This window comes from Falco punctatus (assembly GCF_963210335.1).
Source record: "Falco punctatus genome assembly, chromosome: 10".
Classification (NCBI taxonomy): domain Eukaryota; kingdom Metazoa; phylum Chordata; class Aves; order Falconiformes; family Falconidae; genus Falco; species Falco punctatus.
This window is the reverse complement of record NC_137590.1, coordinates 17,664,280-17,684,694: the sequence shown is the minus strand read 5'-3', so window position 1 is coordinate 17,684,694 and position 20,415 is coordinate 17,664,280. Positions and strand designations below refer to the sequence as shown.

The following is a 20,415-nucleotide window of genomic DNA, read 5'->3' as shown; positions in this document are numbered from 1 at the left end:
TCAGAAAGCAGCAAATCACATACTATTCCCTAGACAAAGTTTAATGAAAGGATTTCTGCTTTGCGGAATGACAAGGCACCCAGCTGCTCCAGCCAGTGTCATCAGCAGCCTGCTCTGACTGTGCCTTCCGCCCAGGGACAGGTCCCGAAGAGATCCAGTTCTTGCCTACCCATTCCTAGCCTCCAGCCCTCTAGTCTATGGTTAAGTAAGTCACAGTTTACTCTCCAAACAGCTTGTGCTGTCATGCATGATGTATTAAGTCAAAATAACTGTTGGCAAAGATTCAGAATATTAAAAGCTGTTTCTTAGGGCATTAATAACTGTGATGGAAAATTTCTTTAAAATTACAATGTGGGCATATTATCTTGGCAAAGACAATAAAGCATCATGGAACTCTTACAACACCAGGCAACCTGCAAGCTCAAGGCCCCATAAAAGGAGCTGATAGTAAGAATGAAGAATATCTTTTATTTGTAAATACTACAAAGTCAGCATATACTGACACTGACTTTATCCATGATTAATCTCACCCTGAAATGCATTATACTTGCCAAATTTGGGTGTTCACCCACCCATAAATGGACCCTCAAGCAGAGCTTAAGATTTGTCCCCTGTAAAATATTGTTCCTTGGGGTTAAGGCAGTGTTCCTCCTTTGCCAGAAGGTTTGGATGGAACCAGACGGAGGCCTTGAAGCCAATGCTTTACAGGAAGGAAATGGAAAATGGGACAAAAAGCAGGGTAAGTCTGTAAAGAAGTCTTGCCTAAATAGCCATACATACTTATTTTCATGATAGTCCTATATTTCTGAATTACAGTAAGGCAACTGGTATAGGTCCATGTACCAAATTATTACCTATACTAGAGAAAACTGGGGGGGAGGGAGAAGGTGTGAAATCAGTAGATCAGAAATAATTTTGGTGAAGTTGGATAAGCCATTGGCTAAAGCTGACATTGCCAGTAATACTGAAAGGAAGGCCAAAAGAACCATAAAAATCACCAGTCTGGATGGGTACCACTTACATGGTAGCTAAGACCAGTTTCATTAATGGCCTTTGTGAAAAGCAGGCTGATAACATAAAGCACAAACAACAGCAGAAGGGAAGGCAGGGACAGCAGAGAGAAGATCAGATGATTTAAAAAGACTGGAGTAGTAGAAGAGCTCATAATACAGTTTCACACTTAGGAATCAGTAAGTTTTCATGTTAGCTCATCAACTGAAACTGAAAGATTTGATATTAATTGCCAGTCACTCAGCCGCCACTGTAATACAGCCAGGAAAAAAACACATGTAATATGAAGACAGCCATCAAGGTACTGCCAGAGAAAGACTGGGAAGCATTAACACCATCAGAATAAACAACAGCGTTTTCACACCTGCAACATCCTACACAGTTCTGGACTGCCGTTTTAAAGAAGGAAGCTCAAAATAAAACACACGATGAGGACTATCAAAATGTTATGGGGAAAGTGGACTTATGGAGCAGGGAAACTAAAAGCAAAACTTGTTCCTTCAGCAAGACCAACGGTGAACTGGCATACGTGAGCCTTGTACCAATAAATCAGCTGGAGTGAGAAGAGCTATTGAAACAGAACAACTACATTAGGCACAAAACCCAGACAAAAATATAAAATGTCCCTGAGCTGGTCATAATTGGGTACACACATACTGAATAACAGAGCTCCAAAAGTCACCTGAGAGAAGGGGGACATGAAGCCTAGCTACCTTTAAGACGCAGCTTGAGAAGTTCATGTAACAGATCTGATGTGGCTGTACAGACTGTGTCACAGACTGTGACCTGACTGACCCAAAGGCTTCTTTCTGCCCTATAAATGGAAGCAGTGCACACCAGTGGCCTGTGCTGCCAGTTCCTTTGAGATGAGATCTTTCTGCTGGAACAGCACCACAAAGCTGAGGTCAGAGACTCAATTGCCTGATGGGAGCTTCCTAATACACCTCTCTGTAACTGGAGAGCCGATGTGGAATCTCACGGGGCTGCAAGGCCATGCCTCCCGCTGCCTGCAAGAGCCTTCCCACAGGAGAGGTGTGCCATTCTCCTTTAAACAGACACCCAGGTGTCTTGCTGTGACTGTGGAAGTATCCACTGCCCTAGAGAACTGCTGTAGCCCCTGAAAACCGCTCTCCAGAAGATCATCCCATAAAACAAGCTAGAAGAAAGGTGAATTTAAGACAAAAGATGAAAAGAATACACTCAGTATCTGAAGTGACTGAATACAAGGGTGCTTCCTCGATCACCCTATCCATGGATGATTTGATTCTGCTGAGATACTCTGCTTCAGTCCAGTAACTGCTGTTTCCAAGACAGGAGCATACAGAAGTGGAAGACATTGGCTCGGTCTACGCTAGAAGTCTGCTGTAGGAAATCTTTGACCTTTGGACTTTCCCCATCCAACTTGTACTACTTTGTTCTAGGGAATAAAACGGACTTCCATGCCAGACAAAACCACTGGATGTTCTAAAAATGAAAGCATCCAAGTATCAGTGGTGTCCTTAAAAAGGATAATTTGTCTTATAGGAGGAACCAGGACTATCACAGAAAAGAAAGACTAAAAACTGCTATTTACTAAGACCTCAAAAATGAAAACTTCTGGATAAAACCTTATGCTGGCAGAGCTGTGCTGTGGGCATTGCTCTAGAACAAGGTCTGCTTTCATAGAGGTTTTTAACGCGTCTGCTGCTTCTCATATAGAACACTATTCCTAAACTGGAAGGTTAAATTTTTGGCATAAGAAATACCTATAGTTTTATTTGATTGTGGAAGATCCTAATGGTTTCAGAAATATTATATAAGCCTGTATAGATTCTGTAAAGAATTAACTTTCTTAACGTTTCACATCTAAAAACAGGCAAAAGATCAAAGATACCTAAGTGTTTTCATACTTCACCTGATACAACACTACATGGAAGAGGTTTTGTGTTGTGTTTTCAAATACTTTCAAGACTTACAGTCTTACTAGGAATCTTTAAAATCATAATTAAGGGCTTCCAATCTACCAATTATTGTGGATAACAGACATACACCAAAGTGAGCGCAGTGCTCCATCAACCAGATACATAGTCAGAAGTTCAGTCCCATTACAGAACGAGGAAAATAAAAAAACCCAGATAAACAAAGGAAGTTAAGGTTTTAAGAATCTGGCAGTTCATACAGTGCTTTTTACTAACAACAGGAAGATTAAAAAAAACCCAAATCCTGTACTACATGCAGACTGAAAGCACAGAAGAAGGACTACGCTGTTTAGAGGCTAGGTGGAAGCTGAGAGGCTACATGGTAAGTGTGCAGTGTTAATGAACCTGTAGAGATGGCAAGTCCTAATTTAGATAATGATACAAGCAACACAAATATTTACGTTCACCATAAACCATGCAATTTATCCAAAATATTTGAGTGACTTAAAGCAATGTGTATTACCTGGATGAGGTCTTGAAAATGGTCCATCTTTAGCTTGTGTAACTCCAAAACATAAGAAAACCAAAATACTGGCAACAATACCTCTGAAAGTGAAAAACAGAAGGAACTGTTTATATTGCTTCATCTTCCTAATGAAACTGTAAATTATATTCTTTGACATATACAATGCCTGGTATTTCTTAGCTACTAAACATGTACATTGTAAATAGATACCTTTTAGAAATTATGTTTCAGGGAAATGGGCAGGAATCCCTGTACTTTTAAGTATGGTTTCATGACAGACCATCTCAAACCCCAAAGTTTACCCATCCATCCTTCCTCTACACTAACTGTATGCTTCCATTCCTTCCATTTTGAGGTCATTTACTAGTATCTGGCCAGCCAGGCAAGGAGCCTGATCTGGCTGGGAACTCATCCAGCAAAAACAAAAGGAGCAGTTCCTTGATCCACATTGATAAGCCTTAGCCTGCAGATGATCATGACACACACAGCGAATCAAACAGTTCCCTACATCTTTGGGAAGTTTTTATGCCCACTTTGTCAGAAAGACATTTAAAATTTAGCAGTGAAAAAACTCTCAAGCTTCTCATTGCTACAGTAAAACTTCAATGAAATTTAAAAATTAACTGTTGAACGTGTCACCACTCCAAAACAGTTTGTCAACCAAAGACAAGACGCTTGTAAGACCAGGCCAGCACTGCTGCTGTTTCAAATAAGATAGAGCCTAACAGAACGTACCAGAGACATTAAAGAAAAAAACCACACTACTTATCAGACCATGAGTCCAGGTATACCAAAGACTCACAACCTCATCGCAATACCCTAAGCCCTGACCTACAGAGTTTTCTCCCAACCTCAGGAATGAGGACTGCCACAGTCCTGCCGGCTGCCGCCTTCCGGGAGGCAGCACTTCTGCACATGACCAGAATGAAATGGTACAAGGGCTGATCTGGCTGAAAACTGACCTAGGAAAAAAACAGCTCGTATTCAGTTGGCTTAGCTCACCGCTCTCGCAAGGACAGAACACAGCAGCACCCATTTAAGGCTAAACCGTCAGCTTAAGCCAAGGTGGAACTGAACCCTTAAGGGCAGCCAGAAGAGATCCTTACTGACCAAACAAACTAAGCAAGCAACATTCAAGATCCAGGATTTGAAACCCGCTAATTAAATGCGGTATGTTTTTCAAGAAAGTTTTGTTTTGCAAGTAAAAGAAAAATGAGAAAATGCAAACCGTCATATCTGAATGCCCGACCCACACTGTCAGGAGCACTGCTCCTTCAGCATGCGGAACAGACCCGAAGAGACTGAGACACCTTTAGGTAGGTGAGGTCTGGCATTTAATTTCAAAGTACCTACCATCAACTTAAAATTCTCTTGAGATTTTAAGTAATTGAGATTTTAAACAGCTCATGTGCACAAAACAGCATTGCTTTTTCAGGGGTCGCCTCTTGTTTTTTCATGAAGACAAGGCCTGATGGTCAACACCTGGGCATGTTCCTTTAGCCGGAATGGATGAAACTGTTTTGCTTTACAGCAATTCCCAAATGCTCTTTTTCCCACATCTGATCTCCCAACAGATCTTCAATGCTTTCTCATATTACTGGCTCAGAGGCTGGCTGAAGAGATAGATAATTGAGAAATACCTCACTACACTGCACAGTAAGTGCAGGCCATGTTTGCAGTAAATGATGCAACCCTTGACTGTAAATAAAATGGCTCTGTTTGCAGAAGCCAGAGAAAATACCCAATGATTTTGCTTTTATTGAGAAAATGTTAAGTACCAGAAGCAACAGTAGAATATTCATACTTTAAACATTTCAAAAACTTCTTTCAAAACAGAAATCAAAAGTATTTATGAAAACTGTTCTGCCACATTCATCTTTGAGTATAAAAACTGCTTCCTGAAAATAAAAATGGGTTTTACTTAACAGATGTAGTCTGCATTCTGTGTCATGTAACAATGCACAATTCTTTGTTCACAACAACTATGCTCAGCCACAAACCAGGATGTCCAAGAGCATTGTTTTAGGCCTTGTGAGGGTAGTTTTTCCGAAGCTGGAGACAACCTGAATCTAAATCACCACAGGAATTTAAGAGTTATGCTCGTTTTTCTAAAATCCACACTCAGCCAAACAGCAGATGCAGCAGCTGTGCTGAAATAAGCCAGACTTTCATATTATTTTACTTCAAGCTCACCATGGGAAGTTTTGAAGAAAATCACAAGTCTGCATAATAACCATAGCAGCTCCATCATCTTTTTTTTTTTTTTTTTTTTTTTTTACCAGTGGTAACTAAATTCCTCCCCGTAACACCCTTACACTAGCCTCCTTATGAAGCTTTCAAAGCCTAACCAGCAGCCTGGCCTGCTGGCTTACCATGGCTTGAGGTAGGAACTTTCCTAGGATTTGAGAGGGGGGTTCTTCAAACTACCACTGCAGGCAGGCTGGATGGACGTGACTAATCGATTTTCTTGAGCTAATGTATTGCCCTGAGTTAATGTATTTTCTTGAGCAGCAGATTTGGAAGACCCTAATTAGTAAAGTGTGCCTACAAAAATAATTTTAGCACTTAAATAAAGAATAGCTTGTTTGTACTAATGAAACTATTGCCATGTTCTCCCTTTCTTATTTGGTTAAGAGTCGATTCAGAGACTCAAGACAATGAAGCTTGTCTATGAGTATCTGTATATCATCTTTTGTTTCAGGCTTTCAACGAGACAGCTCCCACTCCCTGTCCCTTCCCCGGCTGTAGCTACGGTAGCATGGCTGGTACAATTCCTTTGGCGGTATCACAAGCTGAAGAACGGCTAGACTGGCAGATAGAGGTCTAGCCTCCTCGTTACCTGGTCTTGAGTGTGGGTGCTCAGCAACAGGAGTTGGAGATCATCAACTTGCAAATACATATACACACAGATTGTTACCATGGCTGAGCAGTGATCAGTTATTGCCAAAAACTAGTGTAGAAAGGCATGTTAGAAGAGAGACTGTTTCATGGCTTGAAATTCAATGTACAACCCTAATGCATATAGTTTTTTTTTAAAACCTGAATGTGATTTTTATATGGAGAAAATTATTAACTTTTTTTCCCCCAAGAACCCTTGCTCAGCATTCAAAGCATTTGGGAGATGTGGATTTCTTCCACCGCCACTGTATGCAAAGGAGGTTGCTGCATATTTATTTAGCTACCCTCAAAGCTGGAGCTCAGTCCTGTCAGCTCCTCCTGGGTGCTTAAGGGAAGAGAAGCTGACAGTTGTCAGATGGGATGGACTATTTCAAAGCTGCTTTGAATGCTGTAGGAACTGCGTGAATAAGACGACTCATTGATCAGACAGGCTTTGCAGCACATCTCTCTGGCTAACAAAGTGAATTTTCAACTGTCTTTACAACAGAGACGATCTGATCACATATATCACATGACCATACCAAAATCTGTGTGTATGATCCTCATGAACTTTGACTAGATCTACGTATACAACATTTCTATAAATCTTACCTTAAAAAAAAAATAATTCCTCCTTTAACTGCCCTAACATGTTGCAGGAAGACTGCACTCAATTGTCAGCGTATAAACAAATGCAAATATAAATCTCAGCTACAGATACCACACCCCATGATCTCATAGGTTCACGCTCTAGTTTGTTTTCTGTCATTCATTTCTCCTGATGACTTACTGCATAATCCAGCCACTCGCCCTGCCCTCAGCTGTTTCTCCGAGTGACTGGATGAAGATGGGAGCCTCAGATGACTTCTTACTGCTTTAAGCTAGCCCAGGAAACACAGCAACAGCAGCTAGCATAGCACAGCAGTTGGCAGAACTTTGCTTCAACTTAATGTTCTGCTCTAAGCACCTAATGCAGTTCACAGGCACTCTGGCACCTCTCAGCAAGGGCTTGAAAACAAAGGAGGTTTAAATGTTTGCAAGCATGTATTTAGCTAATTCACCTAAGCACTGAAACACTGCTCCACTGTCATTGTGCAGTAGTTGGAAATAAAAAAGCATGACAGCTAGAGACACTGCTCATTGCTAATAAAACTACTTCTGTTCATTAAGCAGGCAAGCGTTCCCATGAAGTATTTGCACACAGTGACAGCCTCCTGCAAGCCAAAATTTTAGATCAAAACACACAACAGTTCTACGTTAAGACTGAAAAAGATCTCAGGGTAGGATAAGGTAGTTTAAAGTACAGAAGCAAAAATTTTAAAATAATCTGTGAAAATGTGGGATACAGATATACTTATGCATGTTGTGACCATCTTACTCCTGCTCTGAAATGCCTCTTTTTCTTCAAATATACACTTAAAGAGCCACATAAAATCAGTCAGGGGTAACAATATATAAGCAAATGACGAGCACACAGATACTAAAGAACGTAAGAAAATGGTTGGGACATGAATTGAGCTGGAATCCTTCACATTTAGTAGTGCTAAACTTGGCATAGCACTTACCTCAAAGACCTTAGAAAAGAGACTTAACTGAGACCAGATTGGAGTTCACTGAAAATTGACTCAGCTACGGAGCGGGCTGAACAACACACACTTCCATCCGTTCTGTAAATCAGGGCCAAGGCAACAAAAGTAAAGCTTAGGAAAGGCCCACAGGACTCACACGTTATGTCTGCACTGATCATTAGCTTGGAAAAAAGTAACAAATTTGGCCGAGTTAACTACTATCTCAGAATTCGGCATGTAGCTTGCAGGACTATGGCAATAGCATAAGGGTGCAGCATGAGTGGAAACAGAGATGTATCCTTCAAAACCTCTATCAAAATCCAGTATTTGAGAAGACTGCATACAATTCTCAGGATGCTGCTTTTCAAGTATTTTTGCATCTAGACATTGCAGGTAGTATTCCACAACCAGAGATGCAGACATGATTAAATATTTGCTGCTCATTGCCTAGTATGATGCTGTTAAATTGATTTTAACAACAGAGCACATTATTCCCTGCACTGAATATGCAGAAAGCAACTTCTGTTTCATGAAAGAAAGGTTAATCTTCTGGTTAATCTTCTCTGGTTTTCTTTTTATTAAAGCAGTAAAGGCCCTAATCTCAATAATAAGATATTCCACTGAGTCACCTTAGATCTGTATTACTCCTTAAGGATGTGTCATCACTTCTCTTTCAGCATTTCCCCTTCTTTATTTTGAACTGCCATTCCAGAGGACATCATGCCTCCATCCATTCCCTAGACTCACTCATTGTAACTGGGAGTAAAATGGCATTTGTTCACACCAAAGCCTTACAGAAATTTTCCCAGCTCCAGACAGGGCACTGAGTTCCAACTTGTTCCATTTCACCCACTCATACGAAAATACAAACCCTCAGCTGAGCACACCTGTGAGCATGAATTACATTAGCTACAGCTATTGTGTAACTGGCAGAATAACATCCAAGATTATCTCAGGAAATACCCCAATTCCTGCATCTCCATGACAATGAATACTACATCCTGAGTCACTTTACAAATGTAAAAAAAAAAAAAAAAAAGGAAGAAACCCTTCGATAGCAAGGGGGGGGGGGGGGGTGGGTGGAGAGCATTACCTTTAAGAAACCAGACTAGTAGAAAACGTAATTATTTTCATGCTTATAGCAAGGATACTTTCCAGTCTGTAAAGCATACCCTATATTTTTAAAATATACTTAAGATTTTTAAAGACCTTCCCCCTTTCTGTTCCCTACTGCATTTGTTTAAAAAGAGAATAAATTCAACTACAATTAATCAGTTTAAACTATGGTAGAAACATACCATACATGTAAGACTCATCTCATTCTTATTATCCAAGTGTTTCCCTTTGGATTACAAGTTCTCCTGTTAATTTTCAACAACAAATAATGATCTGCATTGGTATCTTAAACACAATTTTACAAAACACACTTAAATCAGAAAAATTTAGTCACAGCTCACATAATTTAGAAAGTTAGGTTATTTTAAGAAAAAAGAGGCAGAACCACTGCCAAACACAGCCAGTACTTTGAGGCTTTAGAAAGAGTTCATATTTTGTTTTAAATCAAACACCCAGAGCAGCCACTAGGTATGACAGTGAGTGACACTAAACTGATTAGAAATTAAATTCAATGACCAGCATCAAAGGAGCTTATCGACTTATGCTCAGTTTTGTCACTTTCTAAGGGTTTGGGCATTTAAACAAGTTAATGCAAAGGTCATTTCAGGTAGCTTACCCACAAGGGAAAATCATGTATGGCAATTTGTTCGCACTGCTACTCTTTTCTAACATACACCTCACAGAAACACTTTTTCAAATATTTACCTCTTGGTATTGTAGGCTGTATCTTGTGGTGTTTCTTCAAGCAAGGTTACGTAGCCCAGCGCACATGTGAGGATGAACAAGACTGTTAAGGTATGAGCTCTCCTAAAATTTAGAAGAAAATTGACATCAGAAAGCAGAAAAACTTGTACCTTCACCTGTCAATGAAGCCTCAGCAAGTCCAATACATAGACAGCACTCAATAAAGAAGTTTTATGGATTGCACAGCACAGAAAAAAAATGTACAACGGCACTAAATTTATTTAGCAGTCCATGTATTAATATCTGACAGAAGCCTACCACCAGAATGGATCTTGCTCATTTTCTCCCCGGTGCTTTGAGTTAAGAAAGATTTGGACAAACATTTTTGCCAAGTAAACCACAGCAACTTGAAAAAAAATTAGCACCAACTGTGCCTAACACTTAGATGTAAAAACCTCCAGATTTCTCTCCTGGTTTGTCAGGTACATACCTGACTGTGCTGCTGCACAGCTGTTTCAAAGCCTATTAATAAAAACAGCAGCAAACTGAACAGACTCTTAAAGACTAAACAGAAGGGAATTCACTCTAGGCATGAGAATTCCACACCACAAGAAAAAACAGCCATTAAAAAAGGAAAAAGAAAAAAAATATCTCTGAATGAGAACAGTTGCAATTGCAAGAGTCGCATCGCTGCCCCCAGATGCCTTATTTCCCCGTAATTCTTACAGTTTCATTTCATCTTGGGTCTGAAGAGCAGGTGCAGACTGACAGCTAGAGGTGTGTGCCTGCAGAACTATATTTTGCCACCTCTACACAAGGGGTTTCTGCTGGAACAACCATGTCTGCAAAGCTCCACAGTAAAGCTTGGTGGTTGTTCTTCTACTGGTGTAATATAGTGGTACAGGCAGAACATTGCTCTGTGCATGGAGTCACAAGTTCTCACTTCCCCATCCACGAGTCCATTTGCTTACACTGATTTTGGTGAGGCACTTAACACGTGAAAGAAAAAAGAGCTAAGCACACACAGCCAGACACAGGAATCGAGACCTTACTGCAGCTAGTTGACATGCATACATGTACACCTACTGATTATGACATACATAATATTCTTACATTGCACTGTCTGCATTTTTTTAATCTAAAGTTGAAATTTCCTAATGAGAAGCCGTTTATTGTTTTCAGTGGAAAACTTATCTGACCTCTGCTCTCAAGTATGGGAAGTCTGGCCATTTAAGATCAAACCATAAAGACATGAGTTCTGTTTCAGAGGGGTACACAACATCTCTTGTAATACAAATGATTAAAATAACACAGGTTAAAGCATCAAGCTTAAAGAACAGAAAAACTGTGAATGAAAATTACTGTATGTCACAAATATTTGTACATACTGATTCTTTCTACATTTTGTATTATATTGTAATAGAAGCTAGCTTTACATTTCTGTTTTATGCCAAAAGACCAAAGTTTGTATACATATTCAAGTTGTATGGTGAACGATAAACCGGAGATCACCAAGGATTTTCAAGAAGTCCACTAACTTACCTTTAAACGTCAAACCCATTAATCTACCTAAAATTGCTCTGAAAGTTAAGGCAAGTGCTATTTTGAACTACAAATCCAAAACACAGCCACTTCCAACAGCATCCTTTTAATCCCACTGGAAAACACAGGCAATACCTCATAAGCAGATGCAATCCTCTTCTGCCACTGCTAAAAAGGTGTTCGGCATTTAACACTATCCTTCCTTGCAGTCCAGAGGACACAGACTAACCAGCTCCAGGAAGGGAGGAGGGGGGAGGAAAAAAAAAATAGGGAAAGACCCACGAGAATTTTCAAAAGTAGCAAGGAACCAACATGTCAAAAAAATATACACAAAGGCTTTGCAGCACCAAGCTTCCTGTTCAACAGATGCATTTTCCCTTCGACTTGCCTCCCAGGATGCCAAATAACAGGTGATGCAGGCATCACATACCACATTCATTTAACAGCCACGTGACTCGGGGCCTATTTTGTAACCAACAGTACTTTAACAAACTAAATACAGTACTCTCAAAGGAGGCAGTACAGCAGGGGACTGAATTAAATGCTCTAATTCACTTAAATCAGACCATGGTCTTGTTTGCTGCATTTTTACAGAGAGATATATATATAATTAATAAAAAAAACCCTGTGTTTTGATCATAGAAAAAAGGTTTCATTAACCGCCAGGCTACATATTATATTTTATGCTTCGTTTTATTGTTTACTTTTTGAAATTAATATTTAAGAAGCTACTAAAATAAATCTAGACATGCTGCCTTCTATCTCACCATTGCACCATCTGAACACCTATATGAAGTCAGTTACCTTTTCAATGCTTTAAGTGTCATGTAAATTGCCAAAAAATCAGCTATTAGCACATATCTTCATTTAAACTCATCTAGAAACTTGTCTACTAGAACAACGATGGTCTAGTTTCATTCAGCTTTGTGGGAAGTTTGTAGCAAAGTAAACAGTCAGTGCTCAAGAGCTTCATGAGCCCTGCTTTCCATTTATTTTTGGTGCGCAACCATCAACTGGAAATTCAGCAAGCTCCCCTGTTTAACGAGCAACAAGAGGCTATACATCTCATAATTTCCCTTTTAGCCCAGTTTTCATTTCCAACTGAAGCCAGATGCCCTTGCAGTAACTTTTCAAGCTGGTTAGTCATATAAACGTATTTTCAGTCTAGCATGAAATCCAGAAGCTAGGATGAAAGACTTTCTAGATTGGTTTGTCTTCTGCAAAGAGGAAGTTGGCAGCTCTAATCAGAAACTTGCAAGTCATGACAAAGCGATGACAGCTGCTAGAGGTAGCAGAACATCATGCAAGCCTACCCATCAAAGAAAAAGAAAAGCAAGCAACATAAATACACACCCTATCCTTCCACAGCTTGAGCCAAATAAAATAGAAATCCACAGTCATATGGAACAAGACAAAATGTGAAGCAGTTACAGCAGGCAGAAAAATTAACAGCATACAAAAGTGCGAGTGAAGTCAGGATGAATTAAACTGCATAAAGAGGGATTACCTTCTTCTCTACATACACTTTGAAATAATACAGCAAGAGGAAGACCACACAGCTAAGAACATCCCTAGCAAGGTAAGCACTACAGGAATTATGCAGAAAGGCTTATGTTCTAGCCTGGAGTCCGTGCAGCCTGAAAAGAGCTAAGCTAAGCAGAGCAGGTATCTTCCCCTTGGAATTATACAGGATTTTGGGCAATACACCAGCAGCAACACAGGTACAGACTGCAGCCAGCTCTAGGAGGGGTTATGTCAAAACATCTGAGAAAGCAGTGCCTGAAGTATATGCATATAAAAATATATAAGGGCAGGAAAGTCAAAAGAGAATTCACGACAAACCTCAAACTACTAAAAAGCTGGAACATTCCATTTTTCTGCACTAGCATTTTTCTGTCTTTTTATATCTTACATCTAGCTCTTTCCCCATTTCAACACCAGGGCATTTAAATGAAATAATTCCAGTCTTGTTTTTACAAAAATACCTGCCCTGCTAACTCAGTTAAACACCAGACGAGATCAATTAGGCAGTCCCGCAGGCAGCACCCATCGCTGGAGCTCTCACAAAAGTGGGGCCTTTCCACAGAATGCAATTAAGTTCAATTCTAACTTCTCTTTTTCACAGCAATTCAGTCGTCTGTCACATTCAGAAACTGTAGGTTTTTCAAGGAAATTACTGTCAGAGCTTTTATTTCCCAAATAAAGTGTATGACAAAAAAGACCTAAGGAAATTTTTAAGAATCTCTTTTTGGGCGAGATTCAGAGAGATAGGCTGCTGGGGCAGGATGGAGGGAGTCATGCCCCGCAGAGCGGGCAGTCCATGGCCTCATTTCATCTCCAGCACAAACTAAAATGAGCTTAAGTGAATGGGACCGCACCCTTATTATCCACTGCTTTGCATTAGTGCTTCTGCTTGTCATAAATGATGCAATAACTACAATAAAAACAATAACTATCGCTGACAATACCATACCAAGGATTTATCTTTTTGTCATTTCTGTAAGTGAACTAAAATTCCAAAGAACAGCCAGTATAGTTTGCATCTTTGGTTTAAAAAGTTACATTAATATCTACTGCTTGAGAAAGAACCTGTCAACAAAAACAACTAGTCCCATCTTAGCCTACCATCAACTTTTCCACAAATAAATATTTTTTTTTCTTCATTCCAATAACGGTAAAGTCATAAAAGCATTTCTGAAAGAGATTTTAAAAGATGAACTAATGTTAAAGCTCTCTACCCTTCATATACCAACACATCATCTGACACACACTGGGAATTCTAAGAAAATATGACAAACAGTACAACAAATCTACTGCTTCAACAGCAGGATAGTGCTCAAGTTGCCGTGAAGAATAAGATACAGGAAAATACAATTAAAGTTAATAACAATTTAAAACTGACCAAGATTTTGACATGCAAAATCAAAATTGTAATTAACAGGGAAAGAATCCTATCTGGATACAGAGAGAGGTTTTTGAAACCTTCAACAAAAATTCAACCTTGGTCATAATCTTGATAACGCATTCAGAATTAGGGTCTTGAAACCAGGACATTCATGTTGCACATGGTCAAAGCAAGCGGTCAGGCCTCAACTTCAAAAAAACCCGTTTCAGGCCAGTTTGTGACTTGAGCTCTCTCTCATCCACCTAGATCACGAAAAAATAATCAGTGACAACCAAACCCCAGTATGTACTTTGCATGTGACACTGCCAGAAACCTCAAAGCATCTACATCACTAATGCAACAGAAACATGGCTGTTGGTTTTAAGCTGTAGGCTGTGTTTTAAAATCTGTTTAAACTCCCAGAGATAATAAAAAAGTACCTATTCTTAGACTAGCTACAAGTCTTCAGCACATCTATAAAGGTACACAACGCTGATTAAATTTCTGTATGTACTTGTGACACTCCAAAATAGTAACATTCATTTTCCTTCCCACAAGTTGGTGCCTCTCATAAAACCATCACTCAGTAAGCAAAGTACAGTAACACATACCTCCAGAGAAACCCCAACAATGGATTAAAAAGCAAAGCTTCAGCAAATTAGTCATTTTCCTTTGAATGAGGAGAGAAAAGAAAGTTTCCATTCATCAGCTCTACAGAGCCACAAGTTATTCAAAGTTCCCAAAATAATCTCTTTTAAATATTAAGTATTTTTACATGTTTAAACCTATTGAAAACTTTGTTTCACGTTTTAGTTTGAAACAGGACAGTGTGACTTTGTGTTACAGATAACACACTTTAAGCAGGTCCTGTGAAAAAATGGCAATAAACAGGAATGGTAGGCAGGTGCCTTCATGCCAGACTTAACTACATAAAGTACAGAGCTAATTTTTCAGGCTATTTGTTTTGTAAACTGCTGTAGAACTCTGGTCATGACAGCACTCTGATGGGCCCAGAGCTGAACACCAGCATGGAAGCAGGCCTCTGTAGGGGCTCCCACCATCCCAGAGCACACTCACAAAACTCCTCCTGTGCACAGGACACACCATTGCTCAGAAAGTAATTTCCCCAGGGTGCCATTAACCCTGCGTGCTCCTGGCACGATCTGATTTCATCAGATAGCGAACACTCACTCGCACTGCTGGGGGCGGAGGGGGGGCTGCCTTTGTGCTCCCTCCTGAAAAGTGCCCCTGGGAATCCCAGGCTGACTCCCACCAGGTTTCCCCCCATGCTCCTTAGAACTTCTGGAGCATGTTTAAACAAAACAGACCAATACAGAGAAATAACACTAGGCCTAAAGCCCCAGGGTGGGACACTGAACTCTCACAAGGTCTCTGCATAAAAAGGTATTTCTTCCACACTGAAGGAACGATGTAATGCCTTCCTTTCAGGAAATAGTTATGACACTCTAATAATACAATTCTCAGGAGACAGCTACGCTCATCTGTGACAAGAGTTAATACACCCAGCTGACAAACATGGCTTAGTCGGATTGCACAACTGCCTCCTGGATGTTCTAGCAACCGGACACTGCCAGGGCAAACCCAAACACTAAAAAGGCACAAGCTGGCTGACACATCAGTAGCCTGATGCAAGACTTCTCTGCTCAAGTTAAGCAACGTGCTTGAACTTGGTCATTTCTGACCAGGTGAAGAATCAGACGAATGGATCAGCAAATACAGCACCTCACCACGGCCTGCTTTAAAGCAGCAAGCTTTTATAACATGAAAAAAAAAGAATCCAGCAAATATTCAGTTTCCAACAAGCTTGAGGAATGCTGTCTTGGAGGTGCTGCTGCCAACCCGCACGAAAGGATGCAGAAAAAAGCTCCTGCCAATTTGCAGATCTTCTATTGCCCTAATCTCGCTCTCAATGTATCATCATCTGTTCCTCCGGACAGCCTTTTAGAAAATCTCATGCTGCTGTAAATTTAGTTTTTTAGACTAAACTTTTTTTTAGACATGTTCCAATGTGCAAGGAACATCTAATTAATACCTTGGTTTGAATAGCAGTTCTGTATTTCCAAAAATGGCTGGCTTGCACACACGTATCGTATCCTCACTTCCAGAGAAATGTCCCTGGGTGGGCCATCAGGAAAGATTTCTCACAATACCAAATAAAACCAAAGAAACATCCAGGCAGAGGCATCTACATGCGACTTTTTCCTTAGCTGCAATTTCTAAGCTTTTTGCACCAAACAGGCTGAAATAATTCCTACAAAAGCTGTACTAGCCCATAGACTCTTCTACTGAGCAATTCCCTCTTTCATGCTTTTTGTTTTTTTCTTTTTTTACTTCCTGAGCTCCATAGATCTCTACTGCCACACTATGACCTAAGTAACTAACATCATATACACGATGGCAATATAGAATTATTTAATGTGAGAGACAAAAACACATCAATAACCAACAGAGTTGGTTATTTAATTAAAGCTAATTAAATTCATATTAAATTGTAATTAAAGTTAATTAAATTCATATTAAAGTAAAGCTTAGTAAAAGCAATTAACCCATACAGTCACAATGTAATGTGGTGGCCAAGACATATCTGGCACCTCCCAACATCTTCAAATCAAGACTGGATGCCATCCTGGGAGATATGCTTTGGTTAAATACAAGTTATGAAACATAGATAGAAGTCAGGGATAACACAAAAGTTTAAGGAGAAAATAATACACAACAGCTAACTAGGTGATCCCAAACTGGCAATCCAAGGCCAGACTGGTATGAAAACACTCAACACTACATCATCTTCTGCTGCCTTTCACTGGCTCCTTGGAGCAGGAGGAACCTTTCCTCTTCTCTTCAAAAAAGCTGCTGCACATCTCCACTTTTATAATTTATTTATTTTGTTTCATGGAGGTAAATCAATTTACTATTTCACCATGCTTTTTTGCTCCCCCACAGGACACACACGTCTTGTTTTTCCAGCTTCAAGTATCTTTAGGCATCTGTCACGGTTATAGCACACAGGTAACAAAAACCAGCTTCTACTGGATTCACCCTTACCCATACAGAACAAAGTCCCAGTAGCAAAAACCTGTAAGACACATCAGCACTCACTCATTTACAGGTTACAGAAACAAAGCCACAGAGATGTTGGGGAAAGCTCTGTGTGGGGATATTTAAACAAAAACACACAACCGGTGGTTTTTCCATGCTAGCTCAGTAAAAATATCAGCTCTACTGTGCTTCACACAGTACAAAAAATAGAAGTCAAAATCTCAGTCACAAAGAGGTTCTTTGTTTGCATTCAGAAAGCCAATTCTGTAAGCAGACAGGCAAGAAACAATCAAAGGTACTGGAAACAACAGTGAACATGTTTGCCTAGAACAGCAGCTTGCTAGACAGGCCTGGTATTTCCAGCTCTCTGCTAGGTAGGAATAGATGTTCTGAAATTAGTTCAGGGATAAAAGATACAGAGATCACCAAGCTTGACATTTCCCAATGACAAAAAGAGCTGTCAAGGTATACTGACTGAGCAGGTTTCCACAATGTAATTAAAATATAGTATTTTCCAGTTGCAAGTTAAGATTGAATAAGAAATTAAGTATTACACAGCATGTAGCTTGCTTTTCAAAGTTTTAAAAAGATTGTAAAGGAGCAGGCAGAGAGCTAGAAAGTACCACTTTTCCAAAGGATTGCATTTATAGCCATAAAATTACCTTTGCAAACTGAACTACTTCTAGAATGATTTTTGACTGTGTCTACAAGTCCCAAATTCTTGAATTTTTCTAAACCGAGCAGGTCATGTGGGTAACCTTATCCCCAGCTTTTGAACCGCAAAGAGAAATGGTACTTTCCGTACTTTTCCACACAAAGTGGCAAAGACAGAGGGCACCTACTCCCTTAAATTTCCATTTTCTGTAACGACCTCCATAACATACAGCACAAGAAGAGTACCAAGGGTCACAGGAAGAAAACTGTTCCTCTGTATAATCTTTATTCTCAGCCACTGTAAGAACTGAGTCATTACCAAAGGATATGCTAAAGCACTCAACGCTGTCATGCACGGGTCAAAAGGAACAGTAGAAAAAAACCCTTGAAACTCTTACAAGCATTTAAACTCCTGGCTGCCAGCACAAGCGACGTACACTACTAGGGACAATAATATAAAATAAATAGATAAGGAACAATTCAACAACATACTTATGTGCACTGCCCTCATAGAGGGGACTAGCTGACAAAGGGGACGCTCCTTAAAGAACTGCAGCACGTTCAGACTTCCAAAAGAACAATTCATGTGGGCAAATTAACTGCAGTTATAGCCTTTATTTTAGGATGACAATTCTGTACAAGTGGTAGACTGCATGCTGGACAGGAAAAAGGTGCAACAAGGTGAAATTATACAGTAAAAACAGCATCAGGTGGTTTTAAGGCACCACAGAACACCTGGCAAGCGCCACCTTAACTAAGACAGTAAGAAAATAACAGTTTTACCCATTTTCCATTTATAAGATGGCACTACTCCGCAAACCTCGGCAGGATCCAGCTATTCAACTGCTCACTCAGCCTACATGTGGCAACACTAACGTGCTCTCCAAGAAAGGTCCTCTTGCCCTTAAGACAATGATGTCCCTCCGCTACACTTGCATATGTCAGGCTTCTGCAGAGACCACTCTGCGATCCAGCAGCATCTAAGTGTTTCTTTGCAGTTTGTACCAGCAGAAATGTCACCTAGAATCAGCAGCTTCATCAAGATCAACACCCTCCGCTCCACTACTGCCCAGATTGGCAGGGTGAGAGCCAAGCACCCTCCCCCTTCTACTCCTTAATGTCAAACTCGAGCCAAAGCATATCACTCAGCCCATATTCCAAACAAGGGACTTCAATGTCAGCTTGCTTTCCTTAATCAAAAGGATGTGCTTTTAACATGCACAGAAAAACGATGCATGTACACACACATGTGCTGAAGCGGATTCTGGAACAACTCCAGCAAAGATGGGATTTAGAAGCACTTTTCTAGGTATAAACACATCTCTTCTTGTGAGGACTGAATTTAACAAAAAACTGATCTGTCCCACTGGCCTAACACTGACATGGTTTTCTGCACCAATTTTCTGGACTGAGCATACCACAAAACCATAAGAAATGCCTGACCAACAGAACACTGGCTTAGTAACTTCAGCTTTCTACCAGGATTACGGGAAAGAGCACGGACAGAAAAGACCTCTTTGAAGGCTGAGGGAGGGGGTTCTTCCCTCAGTGGTGGAGTTCATACAAACAACGCTGATATGACAGGTGGACTCCAGCACAAAAGTCTGCCAGGCTGAGCTGCAAGGGGCGGCTCGCTGGAGGCGTTAGGGCCGGGGCTGAGGAAGGAGGCGGCACTGCCAAGAGCCAGTCCTAAATCACCGCTAACTGCCAGGAGACAACAATCAATAGCACCACACCACCAGGAATAACATCTTCACCACAGCCCACAGTTTCTCGATATTAGCACCGGTACCTGCTGAAGCACAGCAAGAGCCACGGCAACTGCAGCTCACGGGCTGGGCCCGTTTCCCCGCCGAGCGCCCAGCCCGGGAACCTGCTCCCCGCGCAGCTCCGCGCTGATCGGCCACCGCCGGGAGGCAGGGCCCGGCGCCGAGGTCTACTGGCGGGGGGAGCGGCTCGGCGGCGGGGGGGATAGGCTCTCACCAGAAGAAGGTGTTGGTGCCGTCGTCGTAGACCTCGGACTCGGTGCTGCGGCGCAGGCCGGGGCTGTCCCTCTCGGCGCAGGGCGGCGGGGGCCCCTCTGCAAGTGCGGCGGGGGCGCCGCCGTTATGCTGCGGCGGCTGCTCCTCCAGGGCGGCCTTGCCCATGGCCCCGCCGGGGCCCCGCCGCTCGCCGCGCCTCATGGCGGCGCCGCCCGCCTAACGGCCGCGCGCGGAAAGCGGCGGGGGCGGCCCCACGCTCGCGCCGCCGGGCTCGCGGGGGTGAGGGGCGGGGCACGACCCCGGCGCGACCCCACGTAGGCGCAGAGCGCGCCCCGCCCCGCGCGCCCGGCGCAAGCGCAGAGCGTCTGGCGTTGCCGTAGCAACCGCGCGGCCTCCGCCGCCGGTCGGGGCTCTCTCACGGCGTGGCCGCTGCCCCCTCCCCACGGGCTCCCTCAGGGCCGCCTGCCCCTGCTCAGGGCCCTCCACCCCGGACCCCTCCCCACGGGCTCCCTCAGGGCCCCCTGCCCCTGCTCAGGGCCCTCCACCCCGGACCCCTCCCCACGGGCTCCCTCAGGGCCGCCTGCCCCTGCTCAGGGCCCTCCACCCCGGACCC

General features: G+C 41.8%; 1 protein-coding gene across 5 annotated transcripts in view; it reads right to left on the bottom strand.

Moving 5' to 3' along the window:
• PTDSS2 (phosphatidylserine synthase 2) overlaps positions 1–20,202 on the bottom strand; it is a 44,693-nt gene extending 24,491 nt beyond the window's left edge. The window contains exons 1-3 of one of the 5 annotated variants that reach the window (XM_080405034.1): positions 19,804–20,202; positions 9,702–9,803; positions 3,433–3,515 (exon numbers count right to left, since the gene is read on the bottom strand). In XM_080405034.1, the coding sequence (XP_080261160.1) occupies positions 3,433–3,515; positions 9,702–9,803; positions 19,804–20,003 (385 nt within the window). In that variant the 5' untranslated portion in view covers positions 20,004–20,202. Of the gene's footprint in view, positions 1–3,432; positions 3,516–9,701; positions 9,804–11,357; positions 16,070–18,603; positions 19,551–19,803 lie in introns of those variants that run through there. The other 4 variants (XM_080405037.1, XM_080405035.1, XM_080405036.1 and 1 more) reach the window with 4 other exon arrangements.
• Positions 20,203–20,415: the final 213 nt, after the last annotated feature.